The following is a 13235-nucleotide window of genomic DNA, read 5'->3' on the forward strand; positions in this document are numbered from 1 at the left end:
CGTTCCTGGCCCGTGGGGGCGCTCCGTCCCCTCCCCGTTTTTTTTCTCCTGAGTTAAAATTTCCTCAGTTAGAAAACTTGAGAAACTCAAAAGATACTTAGGATCCTCCATAAACAGAACACCACTGAGAGAAAATCGCAGCTCGTATTTGACACAAGATTAGGATTCTGTGGCGGGTCGTTACTAAAGTACATCCCCTATAACTTCGTCAGATTTCTCCGAATGTATTTGTTTAATTTGCCCTTAATTGTTAAGTTACCTAACAACTGTAATTTTAAAAAAACAAGAGTTCCTGCCTGTCTACTAGATGGTTTTTCTGTTTGTTCGTTTGTTAATCTTAAAGAGGGCCAAAGATGTGAGTGAGTTTTTCAGAGTCATAGCAGTATTCGTCAGTGGGGGGAAATGGGCAGCCGTGTATTTATAAAGCATGGATTAGACTGGAATATTGCAGGGTTTATGCGCTGGTGACTCGCCTCACTACATTAACTGAACTCATTAGTGAAACCAGGTTTTAAGGGCAAGCTTAATTTGTTTTTAAAAATGGGATTTTGAAACATACGTAAATGATCGCAGTTATTGGCAATTAATCATTTGGTATTTAAGGAAAAGTTAATATTCAGTTCAAATTAAAACACTGTGGAAGTGAATTTTAACTCATTTATCAGGTGAGAAGGAGGAAAACAGTCTAAATTAGCCCAAAGAACCCCAAGCAACAGTTCAATCTCCCTTTAAAAAAAGGTGGGGGGGCAGTGTAATTTTAAAGGACTAGCATTTTCCCTTTGTATTGTATTCATGTCCCCGTCCTTGGGCTACACCATGTTTGAAGAACCTGTTGAAACAACACGGTTTGATTCCTTTAGCCTAAAGAAATCTCCCTGTTGTTCTCCACGCTTCCAGTTCTTCCCCTCTGCTCTTAGGCATGTACATTCCTGCTCCACCTCTCTTTTCTTTTTCCAGGTATCCCCTTTTACCCTCTCTTCTTTCTTGGGCCTTTTCTATTCCGCTTCACATACTTTGCTTTCAGGCCATCCCTTAAGCTTCTTCTGTGTTCTCCTTCTCCCAATTGAAAAGCCACCACATAAAGTATAAACCATCCAGCGATGTGAGATCTGCCTGTTCAAAGCAAAACAAACTAACTGCCACCTCACTTACTATATGTTTAAACCGAGGAGTAGTGCATACTTTATGTGTTATCATGGGATAAATAGAGGCCATATTTTTTTTTAATTCCCCAGTTTCTGCTTAAATTGCTGCTATATAGGATTTCAGCAACATCTTTCATACGTGGTGGGTCTGCTCCATGCATAACCACGTTGTCCACTCGGTTGCACTGTGGTCCACCTGCTGGTCTCCTCTCTGTTTTCACTTATATTAGGACTTGAAAACTTAGGAACAAGTAATGAGTTAATATTGCTTAAGACCATAAACTCTTAAGCTACTGTCTATAACAGCTACATTTTCACTTAGAGATCTAGTCAACAAGTTGTCCATAATTCCTCTCGACAAGCTCCTGTTTCAGATTTACCTTAACTTAAAAGAATTCTCTGATAATTGTAGGAATCTGACCACACGGGTCAAACAGGAGGCTCTGTGCGGGGACCCCCAAGGTTGCCACCAAGGTAAGTAAAGTGTGGGAAAACTTGTAAAAAGTAAATTAAAGGGCTGCCTGGCTGGGTCATTCAGAAGAGCATGTGACTTTTGATCTCAGGGTCGTGAGTTCAAGCCCCACGTTGGGTACAGAGATTATTAAAAAAATAAATAAACTTTTTTTAAAAAGGTAAATTAGAGAAAAACTAATGATTCAAAGACTAGACTCTCTTTTCTGTTACCAAAACTGAGTGTTGGGGCACCTGGGTGGCTTAGTCAGTTAAGTGTCTGCCTTCAGCTCGGGTCATGATCTTGGGGTCCTGGGATCGATCCCCGCATTGTGCTCTCACTCAGCAGGGAGTCTGCTTCTCCCACTGCCCCCTTCATGTTCTCTCCCTCTCCATCTGTCTCTGATAAATAAATAAGTTCTCAAAACAAAACGAAACTGAGAGTCGTTGGTCTTAGATCTTTTAGAGATGCATTGAACTCACAAACTCACCCAGAGCAATAACCAACCTCTGGTCTGCTTCCCACGGCAGGTTGTAGGAATCTCTGCTCCTTCTTTCTTTTCACACAATCCCACAACTCCTAGAACACAGACATGGATCTTTATTTCTTTTCCTCAATTAAATAAACAAAACTGCTTTCTGAACCTAAAGCACCTCCACTTTTGGAATGTGTACGTACACACACACACACACACACACACACAAGCTTCCTGCTGTGAGAACTAGCCTGGATTTGGGAACTATCTCCAAAAGGAGACAGACTTTGTGAGCTCAGGGGTTCCCTGCCCTCCTGAGTTCCAGGGCTCTTTGAACAAAAAGCTAAGATGGAATGGAAGATGTTACTATGTTGGAAATTATTTTTATCATAGGAGTTAAGGGAAGGCTTTCAAAATAATAGTTGTCCAACCCCATTTGCAGAACTAGCTTGCTTTATATTAATCTAAATTGGGGTTTTAATAATAATTCCTGTAACATGAATATTGGAGTTTGATGTTCCTTTTGTAATTACGTCTAAGACCCCATAGATACACCTGATACCTTATTATTAGCTCTCATCTGAGACTTTGGTAGAAAGTGCTTAGTCTTCTGAAGTCATCATGGTGTGTTTCAGAGTAAATGGGGCCTTAGAGAGCTCATGATAGTAAAGCCTTGTTTGTCTGAAACTAATGAATCTCTAGTGCAAGATAAGAGGAAGCTGGAGCACCATGGCATTTCCTCTAATAATATAATGTTTAATGCAGCAGTCATTTGCTTAAAAATAGCATACCCTGCATGTTTTAGCAAATTATATTACACCAGCAAATACAAGTGTGTGTGTGTGTGTGTGTGTGTGTGTGTGTAATAAGAAAGAGTCAACCAGGACCCTAATATTTATCAAGCACGGACTTAGAGCTACCAACTTGAATTTCAGACCTGTAAATGGAAAAGCGATACCAGCTCGACAACCTCCTCACAGGGGAGCCCCTGAGAGACCACCTCCCCCCAAACTTTCTGCAAGCAGAGCATCCAGTAAAAAACTGCCTTTTAATCGGTCTTCTTCTGACATGGATCTTCAGAAAAAGCAAAGTAACTTGGCATCTGGACTCTCAAAAGCCAAGAGTCAAGTATTTAGAACTCAAGATCCGGTGCTGCCCCCTCGCCCCAAACCAGGACACCCTCTCTACAGGAAATACATGGTAAATGTAGCTTTTAAAAATGTTTCTGGTCAAGAGATTTGTCCTGAAGTACATAAAAGACCCATTATTCCTTAGAAAAAGATGATGAGACAAATGTGGAATTGCCCTTTGAGTGCCAAGAAGGCTTGAGATAAGTAGGCCAGAGTGAAACCGAGGTCTTTCCAGCGGGGTTTCCTTATTAGAAGAAATGCAGGAAGAGGAAGTAGGGCAGACAGAGATTGTAACCTGCTGTCTGGCTTGACCAAACAAACTGAAAAACCTGACCCAGTGTGTTATACTGATGGGAGTAGCTCTGACAGATGTTGTAGTTCATAACTTGATACAGTTTGTGTCTTACAGCTACCTTGCCCACAGACTAAAATTTAGATTACAATAGAAGGGAATTCCTCTTTAGGATGGGTGCATTCTTCCTCACTTTTCCCTTTTCTAAACCTAATTATCATGGCCCCTTTAACAGTCACTGGTTAGAAGTTTTTAATCGATAACTGAGATCGTTGAGGTATTAGTTCTATTCTCTTTGAAGGTTTTTTTCCGTGTGACTTTAAACATTTGTCCAGTCCATTCCCCACACTTGAAAACAGAGCTGATGTGCTGTCTCTACTTTGGTCAGGTTAGCCTGATAAAATGCAAAGCAAATAAAAAGAAGGGGAACAGAACTGTTCGCACTTTTTAAACAATTATAGGACAATGGTTTTTAACAAGGATACTAATTAATAAGTCCATGTTCTACATTTCCATCATTATGCCAGAATCTGTTTCTACCTTAAGCCATTTAGGATTTTTTAGTCCCCCTGAGGGAAGGGTATAGACAGATAAGAAATAGGTAAGAAAGATGTAGTATATTCATTTTCATTTTCATTTAAACTGAGGAAATTTTAATGGCTAAAACCCAGAGATGTTCTTTGACTTAAAATAATAAACAGTGGTTGATGTATTAAGTACTTTTTATGAGCCAGATACTGTTGAAACGCTTTATGCCTTTTAAATTACTCATTTATTCATCACCCAACCCTGTGAAGTAAATACTATAATGATCTCTGTTGTACCAATGAGGAAAATAAGACACAGGAAGGTTAAGGAATTTGTTCAGGATCACAAAGCCAGTTAATGGTAGAGCCAAGATTTGAACATAGGTCAGCTGGCTCGGAGCCCGTGCTCGTAGTCATTAAACCATACTACAACAGTAGTGTTACTAACTGTAAAGTCTACTTGTTTTGGCCATTCCATGTTCAGAGTCTCATTTAGGAAGAACCGCATTTTGCTTATGGTTCTTAGCATAACTGTATAAAACATTTAGATGTCTCAAGTTAATAAATTTAAAGTGGTAATAAAGTATCTCATTGTGAAATGATTCTTTAAATCTCTCATTTTTACCATGGCAACCTTTTCATTAAACTGCTAATCAGGAATCTGGTTACTTCAGGAGCCTGGGACTCTTCACAGAGATCCTGGGAATCAGCACCACCCAACCCAGCCTTACAGGGTCACACGTTCTTGCACTCTTGAGTCTTTGCTCCTGAGTGATCCAAGGGCCCAGGCAACCTCCTTTATCCTTGTTGGAAGTGAGCTTGTGTGCTCACATTTCCTGGGTATGCCTTTTATATTTTACAGGCCCTCTGATCTGCACTCACGGGCCTGAATTTACCAAAGGCTGGGAACAGAGTCCTCTGGCCAGAGGGGGCTGCAGATAGAAAAGCAGTGGGGTAGACCAGGAAGTGACTGGGGTCAGGCAGTGAACTAGGTTTATGTAGACACTTGGTGTCAAAGAGATTAAAAGAAAACGAGATGCAAGGCAGATGGAATCAGTCAGTCAAGCACTACAGAGGACACTCCAGCCCCCTGTCAGCGTTTAGAAGACAACCACTGAGAACCCTGTCCTGACAGAGCTTGAGGTCGGGTGCTGAGCATTGATCCATATGCCCAGGAGACATGGTGGGCCTTGTCTTGCACAGTGGAACTTGCAGGTTGTGGTTGTTAAAGGCAACTTGGGGCCACGTTAAGCCACCGTCCTGTGGGCTCAACTACACCTCCCCAGGGACTGTTGAGGGATCCATGAGAGTGGCAGGCCCCACCAGATCTAGAGCCTGAGGAACCCAAACAGCTGAGCTGCTGGAGACGTTGCACTGAGGAACCCAAACAGCTGAGCTGCTGGAGACGTTGCACTGTCCGCGCACGTCTGCACACATGTGAAATCTCCCATGTTATCAGCAGCTTATGAGTAGGTCATTTGATGGCGAATAATACTTTTGTGGGTTTGTGTTTAAGCTGTCTGTGCCTCATGGAATTGCCAATGAAGACATTGTCTCCCAAAACCCTGGAGAACTCTCCTGTAAGGTAAAGTAGAGCTCTTTCTTTACTGACTGATTAAAAAAAAAAAATCACTGGCCTCTGTTACTGCTTTACACGTTATTAAATGCTTTAGGCTCTGAAGATTAAAATGTGAAAAAAGTAATAATGTTTTATTAAATAATAATTGCTGCAGAGTGTGGTATTGTGCCTTACAGCGTGGGGACGTACTTGTGATGCTGAAGCAGGCAGAAAATAATTACTTGGAATGCCAAAAGGGAGAAGATACTGGCAGAGTTCACCTGTCTCAGATAAAGATTATCACTCCACTTGATGAACATCTTAGAAGCAGACCAAATGTAAGGAATTAATGCTGTACGGCCCTCGTATCACACATGGCAGCACATTTCATAGAACTATTAATTATATCTCATCCTCAGGTTTTTATTAGCACGTTTATCTTAACCAGAGTTAAAAATGACGGTAGCATTTTATTTCATTTTAAGAATAAATTACTTCTAAAAGACTTGCCTCTGCCATGCTAATCACTTTGCTACAGAGAATGACTACCATGTGTTTAGCCTTCTTCATCTCATGATGACTTAGAGCAAGGAGGCCACTCCGTCATTAATTTTCAACTGTGAGAGCTATTTATTTTTGAAATAATGTAAACATGTTTACCAAAGTGCCAGAGATTAGTTTTCTACCAGAATGGGTAATTATTTTTAAGAAGCACTTCCCTGTAAGATTGAAGCTTAGAGCAAGCCTCATTTCTCTCATCGTAGCTCAGAATAATGAAATGAAATGTAATCCAACAACCTCAAGTCACAGGGTAGGCCTAACAAATTTGCGGAGCCTGGGAGAATGCGGTGCATGTTGAAGGTCATTTGTTTCGCCAGAAAAGTAGCACCGAATGATTTACAGAGGTCTGTTTGTAAAAGAGCTTCTTAAGTTACCCTGTTAAGTTTTCACTATCTGGTAGTTAACGTGGCACACATGAAAAATAATAGCCGCCTATCACTTAACACAAGGGGGTTTATTTGATTGGCCATTTGTCCTGCTTTTTCAAAATCTAGTCCAATTCTTTCTTCCCAGAAGGCAGTTTGTCTTTTGAAGTTTGCTAAGAAACGTAAGAGATGATATTTCGGAGAGCAGAGAAGATATGTATGAAACGAGTCACCGCTAGGATACTGAAATTCTAAGTTTAGTCCGCATAGCTAGAGTTCCCCTGTTGCTCATTTTCCCTTTGTTTTGATACAGCATTATCCATCTGTCCCAGCTGTCCTTCCTCTCTCAGAACGCACCGATGGGTAATAGTGGGACTTGTACTGCCAAAAAGCTTTCCTCGATAAAAAAAACAAAAGCTAAAAAAAATTAGAAGTTATTCTTTTAGAACAGTCCAAAGTTTTTTCCACTTTATTTTTTAAAATATTTATTTAAGAGAGAGAGGAAGATAGCAAGAGAGAGCAGGAGCGGGTTGCGGGGGAGGGAAAAGCAGGCTGCCTGCTGAACAGGGACCCCGATGTAGGGTTCTGTCCCAGGACCCCAGGACCCTCACCCAACTGAGCTACCCAGGAACCCCAGCTTTTTCCACTTTAAACGTTACCTCCTTCCCCTTGAACCATAGAATTGAAGACACCCGGCCTCCTTTGGCCAACTACTCGTGATGCCACAATGAAGCCTCCTGTAGACTCTGGATTCATGGCTTAGCATTACATTTTTCAGAAAAATAAAATTTACCTATTTGTAAGCCTAGTTTTAAGGTAAAGATTTCTACAGCTGAGTTCTACTCTCCCGTACCTTAATAAACAGAAAATAGTGAACATTATCAGTTGAGGTTGAATGTCTCAGATCATGGTTTCAGTTCACTGTACGTCACCAGGCCGTTCTTAACTTCTACCTTCATTTTTTTAAATGTGGGAAATAGGGGCGCCTGGGTGGCTCAGTGGTTAAATCCTCTGCCTTCGGCTCAGGTCATGATCTCAGGGTCCTGGGATTGAGCCCCGCATCGGGCTCTCTGCTCAGCAGGGAGCCTGCTTCCCTTCTTCTCTCTCTGCCTGCCTCTCTGCCTACTTGTGATCTCTGTCTGTCAAAAAAATAAATGAAATCTCTAAATAAATAAATAAATAAATGTGGAAAATAGTTGTGATAACACCACAGAGGTTTCTTTAGAATTGATGTATTGTATGATTCCATTTTTATAAAAAGTCCACAAGAGGTAAATCCAGACAGTAAACCAGTGGTTGCCTAAGGGCCACGGGGACGGTGCAGGGGGAGTGACTGCTAACCGGGAGAGGGTTTCTTTGGGGAGTGGTAAAAATGGTCTAAACTTAGAACTAAAAATGGTCTAAATTCTCACTTTGGTGAGAGTTGCACGGTTCTGTGAATTTTCAAACTATGTACACTTTAAAGGGGTGAATTTTATGATCCATGAATGATATCTCAGAGATGTTTAAAAACTTAAAAGAACTGGGCGCCTGGGTGGCTCAGTGGGTTAAGCCGCTGCCTTCAACTAAGGTCATGATCTCAGGGTCCTGGTATCTCAGAGTCCTGCATCGGGCTCTCTGCTCAGCAGGGAGCCTGCTTCCCTCTCTCTTTCTGCCTGCCTCTCTGTCTACTTGTGATCTCTCTGTCAAATAAATAAAAATAAAATCTTTAAAAAAAAAACTTAAAAGAACTAATTAATGCATATTAAGGTGTTTAACCTGGTGAGTAGCACATAGTGAGTAAACACAATGTTAGCATTTTTTATTACTCATTTGTGTCAGCATTTATAGTCCTATTAGGAAGAGCTTTGGAATATATTCCATGTACCTACCAGATACCCACCCGGATGACGTGGTCGGAGTCGTACTGACCCCTGGTGGCCAACCCTGTTCTCTGCCCCTCAGCTGCCAGGCCAGGTCCATGGCCTCACTGCTGGGGAAATCCTTGCATTGAAGGCGGAGAAGGGAAACTAATTGGGAGGCTCAAGTTACTGTCCCACCTCATCTTCCCTCTCAGGCTTGGTAATGTTCAGATTGTTGGGCCCCTTTGAAGATTCTTGTTTGTGTTTGGTGTGGGGTAAGACTCTGACTTCATTTTTTTCCCAATGGATAGCCATCTAGCCTGACAGTATTCACTGAACAGTCATTCCTTTTTCCATAGAGGTAAATCAGAAAAAAAATGAAAATCATACAGATATACCTATAATAACTTAAGTGAATTTTTTAAAGCCCCTCCAGACTTCAGATACCTCACAGCTCCTTTCCTGAAATTCCCATCATGCTCATTTAGTTAGAGAAAAGCACTGAGCAGCTTCCAAGAAAATATCAGTGTTACTTTGGTAAGCTGTCTTGGCCTAAATTAGTATTTATGTTTACCTAACTTGAGAGAATATAGCATGCCTCGGGGGGGAGGTATTTTGATTGAAAGATGAGATAATCTACATTCAGTTCACAAGTTTGTGAGTATTGAAGAGTTTGAAGTTATAACTCCAAATAATATCTTTTAGTCAGATTAGATGATGATGATGATAACTAATTCGTGTTAAACTAAGAGTAGCAACTGCTTGCCAATGAGAAAATGTCACTCTTCAACTTTACCTTCTCCCCTAGCCAATCTAGGAAGTTGGCTACATGAGTAGAGAGTGTTGAATTCTCTTTGCTAATTTACTTAAAATTATTGTTGAATAAACCATTTAGATTAAATAGAAAATCCAGACGAGGCATGGGAAGTAGTGTTGTTGGCCTTCAAATTAGAGAAAGCATTCTGTTAAGTGATAATAAATGAAATAGATTTTACTTTTTGTGAATTATACTTGTGTGGAAGTCATTAGCTCTTTTCATTATGAAAGGCAAGAGCATAAATTGCAGAGCTTTTTCTTCTTTTCCATTTTAATGAAGATTCAACTTTTAAGGCTCTGTTGAAATTTAGTACTGATCGTAATTTAAGGAAAAAACGACCTTGGCAAGGTGCACAGATCAAAAACCACTACTTCGGAGGAGAATGGTACTAGTTTAAAAAATAATAATAATAATGATAAAAAGTTAATTCCCTTTTATTTTACTCTCTTGGTTTCAAAAAAGTGCTGGGGGATATTACAGTTGAGTGATTTCTCATCTCCCTTGGCAAGGACACATGCCTTTTCAACTTGATAATGATTCCCTTGTTTGGCTCAGCTGTGTGGTTTGCATCTTGTACTCAGAATGTAATTGTGTCAAGAGGATTCTAATGAGAAAAAAAAAATGGTCTCAGAGTGACTGGCAAATCCAGCATCCATCCTGCACACTTCATCCACAGCCCTGTTTTCTCCCTCAGGATCCGAACCATGCCCAGAAGCCTGTTGACAGTAGTGCCCCTCATGCTGTTGTTCTTCATGATTTTCCAGCAGGTAAGCACATGAGTAATCAGGTGCTAGAGCCTTAGGATCGCCAGGCAGCCATCTTCCCTGAACTAACCTCTCAAGGACATCTTCATATTCTGTACCAGTGGAGTTCTGAATTGGAAAGGTCATTTTATCTATCTCCCTGCCTTCAAGAAAGGGTCGATTGGACCCAACCATTCCAGAGAGCTTAGCTGCATTCCCTTGCCTTTGAAACTCCCTGTGAGAGAGAGAGAGTGAGGGGAGGCAGAAAGGAGGGAGGGTTCCTTACAATGAACAGATAGCAAATTGCCTACCAACTGCAAACTTTTAACTCTTTAAAAACAGTGCATACCAATTAGCAATTATAATGAGATTAGTTCTAATTTAATAAGTGAAATGATTTTCTCCTAACAGTTGCAAAATTTGCACACATAGCTTAGCTATTATTTGCAAGATGAAAATACACATTTTTGTAATAAATTTTTAGATACCTTTTATATCTAAGATTACAGGACTACAAATAAACTCCTGATTTACTTAACATCTCTTCTGATCTGCTTGGTAGACTGATCTTTATTTTAGTGTGAGTACATTTGCTTGCTAAAGAGCTGTAGTAGTCCCTTAGTTAATATTTTGAGATTAAAATGATTTTTAAGCATGATTGAGAATAATAAGAATATTATACTATGTCTATAAAATCTTTCATTGTTCAATATGTATTCAGCAAACGTTTATATTGGCCCTGTAGGAACCGTTGGCCAGCACAGTATTTTTTTTTAACCATTTCCTATCAATCAATGCATGGTAAATGCATCTAATTTGGTCTTTAAAGAGGAAGCTCATAATAACAATATCCCCCCCCCAAAAAAGAATATATTTTTAAGTCAATTTGATTGAACTAATCTGTTCTCAGAATCACTGGAACATACTGCCTCAGTGGACAGAAGTAAATGTTACTTTGTGCTCTGCTTTAATCAAATCTGCAACCAAGAGAATTCATCATATACGTAATTATAATTTTATGTTACAGAGCAAGCTGATGACTTGCACCTCACTTCTGGAGAAATTGTTTATCTTCTGGAAAAAATAGACCCAGATTGGTATAGAGGGAGATGTAGAAACCAGACTGGCATATTTCCTGCCAACTACGTCAGAGTAATGGTAAGTGGGTAATGCTTATTTAAATTTGTCATATATTCTGTGTAACTTGCAGTTTTGGAAAAAGACGGAAGCCTAGATTCTTACATTCTTGTTCCTGTTCTAACATTGATGCATCTGGTATTTGGAAAATTCGAAAAATAAAATTTTAACTAGATAATGATTAATTATTACTATATTATGTGGCGTGTACAACTGAATGCCTCAGTGCTGTCTGAAATCCGAAGGTGGGAAATGACTGCAGGTCAACAGGCAAACCAACTTGGAGGGGTGGGTAGGCACTAAACGATACTTTAGTAAACAACAGTTAAATGGTACCAGATAGTCCCAGAGGAATTTTCCCTGAGGTTATGGTGCCACTTACTTTCTTTGGACTACATATCAATTTTGGTTTCTTTTATTCTTTCCATTCCCATTTATTTTCATCTTAAAAAAATAAAAAAAAAAGGTTTGGGGTTACTAAAGTACTTTAATTAGAGGTAGTGGTCCATTCATGGTTTTTCACATAATAACTTCAAATCTGATTGGGAAACGTTAAAGTATCGGAATTTTTTATACCCTCCCAGCCTGCAATATGTGAGTCCATATTGTAGAGCCCTCATGTCTGTGAAACATGTACAGAAAATCAGAATGCCACTTGAACATTTATGTCAATAGGAAGAGTATGACTCAGTCCCTAATATAACTTACTGATACCGGAAGATATCAATAAAGCTAGCTTAAGTCGTTGAGCATTAACAGCTTATTTGAAGGGGAAAAAGCCAAGGATTTTCCATTACATCAGAAACCTAGGAAACAAGACAAACAAAAACAACGGAAAACCTGGGGCAACTGGGTGGTTCAGATGATTAAAGTCTGCCTTCAGCTCAGGTCATGATCCCGGAGTCCTGGGATCGAGCCCCATGTCAGGCTCCTGGCTCATTGGGGAGCCTGCTTCGCCCTCTGCTCATTCTCTCTCTGAGTGTATCTCTCTCTGTCAAATGAGTAAATAAAATCTTTTTTAAAAAAAAAACTGTATTTTTCAAAGATAAATGAGTTTGAGTCTCTTGAATTCCAAAATGAGGGTCTTAAAAATTGTGCAGTGTATTTATAGACAGATAGGTATCTCTATATGCCCTGACTCTTTAGAGAAATCTTTACCACTCTCTCTAAATTAATATTAAGAATAATGTTTGTTTTAGCACTCTTCCTTATTTTTCTTCTGCCCAATATGGCAGTACTTTAAAAAGCCCAGTAACCACAGTGAAATCAGTCACACCGAATCTGCCACTTTATTGGTATAAGTGCCACTTCGAAGCCTCCTAGTTTAAAAAATTGTTTTTGAACTTTCAGAATTGATCGGGAAGGGTGCTGATTTATTTCAAATAAACCTGAAAACCTTAATGTAGCTTTCAGGCGTAGTGCATTATGGTCAAATATTTTATGACAACCCCGCTCTACTGAGCCTTGAAAATAAGGTATTCTGTAAAGTGCCTGCCATTTAATAGACGCTCACTGAGTCCTCACTCCTTACTTCCTTCCCCACTCACACTGAAGGAAAAGAAAATGGTCCAGAGTGGGGAAAAGAGAGAGAATCCGCGAGTTTGATTAAAATTTTTATTTGGGGGTCAGGAAAGTATGGCAGAATTCTACTAACGCTTTGAAATAGGCAGGCTGGTGCCTGAGTGCTTGTAGTTTCCGTCTTCAGTCCTCCTCATCTGAAGCTTTCGACTTAGAGGATGTGGGAGAGAGAAAACGGAGTCCATTGTAGAGCAGTATCAGTGTGCTTATTCCAGCAAGAAAGAGGATTGATTGGCGATTCAAAAAAAGGCTACTGCAGAAAGACAGGTTACATATGTTTTTTCAAAACCTCAATTCTGGTTTTCTTACCTTTTAGCACCTGTGGTACAACTTCATCCGCTTAATACCTATGTAAATTGGCTCATTTTAGTCACATATTTCCTAATTACCGAGGCTTACATTTATCTTACTAAAATTTGAAAACATAAAATTGTTGCCTTGACGTTGTCTTTACAGGTTGATGTTCCAGAAGGAGGAAATGGGAAAAGAGAATCTGTTTCATCTCACTGTGTTAAGTAAGTTTGATTTGTGTTCTTTTGCACAAAATGCAAAGGAGGCATGCATTTATGTCATAAAGAATTACCAAACTTTAAACACTTCACATGTGTGATTATT

At 39.8% G+C, this 13235-nt stretch overlaps 1 protein-coding gene across 7 annotated transcripts in view; it reads left to right on the forward strand.

The window, feature by feature from the left end:
• The window catches only part of SH3D19 (SH3 domain containing 19), a 170428-nt gene that overhangs the window by 145237 nt on the left and 11956 nt on the right, over nucleotides 1-13235 (forward strand). For 6 of the 7 annotated variants that reach the window (XM_045078328.1, XM_045078327.1, XM_045078329.1 and 3 more), the window contains 7 exons: nucleotides 1558-1619; nucleotides 3007-3271; nucleotides 5537-5605; nucleotides 5776-5916; nucleotides 9857-9929; nucleotides 10933-11063; nucleotides 13077-13135. In XM_045078328.1, coding sequence (XP_044934263.1) covers nucleotides 1558-1619; nucleotides 3007-3271; nucleotides 5537-5605; nucleotides 5776-5916; nucleotides 9857-9929; nucleotides 10933-11063; nucleotides 13077-13135 — 800 coding nt within the window. The remainder of the gene's footprint in view (nucleotides 1-1557; nucleotides 1620-3006; nucleotides 3272-5536; nucleotides 5606-5775; nucleotides 5917-9856; nucleotides 9930-10932; nucleotides 11064-13076; nucleotides 13136-13235) is intronic. The other variant, XM_045078330.1, reaches the window with a different exon arrangement.

Source organism: Mustela putorius, unplaced genomic scaffold (assembly GCF_011764305.1).
Source record: "Mustela putorius furo isolate JIRA1106 unplaced genomic scaffold, ASM1176430v1.1 tig00000242_pilon_pilon_pilon, whole genome shotgun sequence".
NCBI classification, from domain to species: domain Eukaryota; kingdom Metazoa; phylum Chordata; class Mammalia; order Carnivora; family Mustelidae; genus Mustela; species Mustela putorius.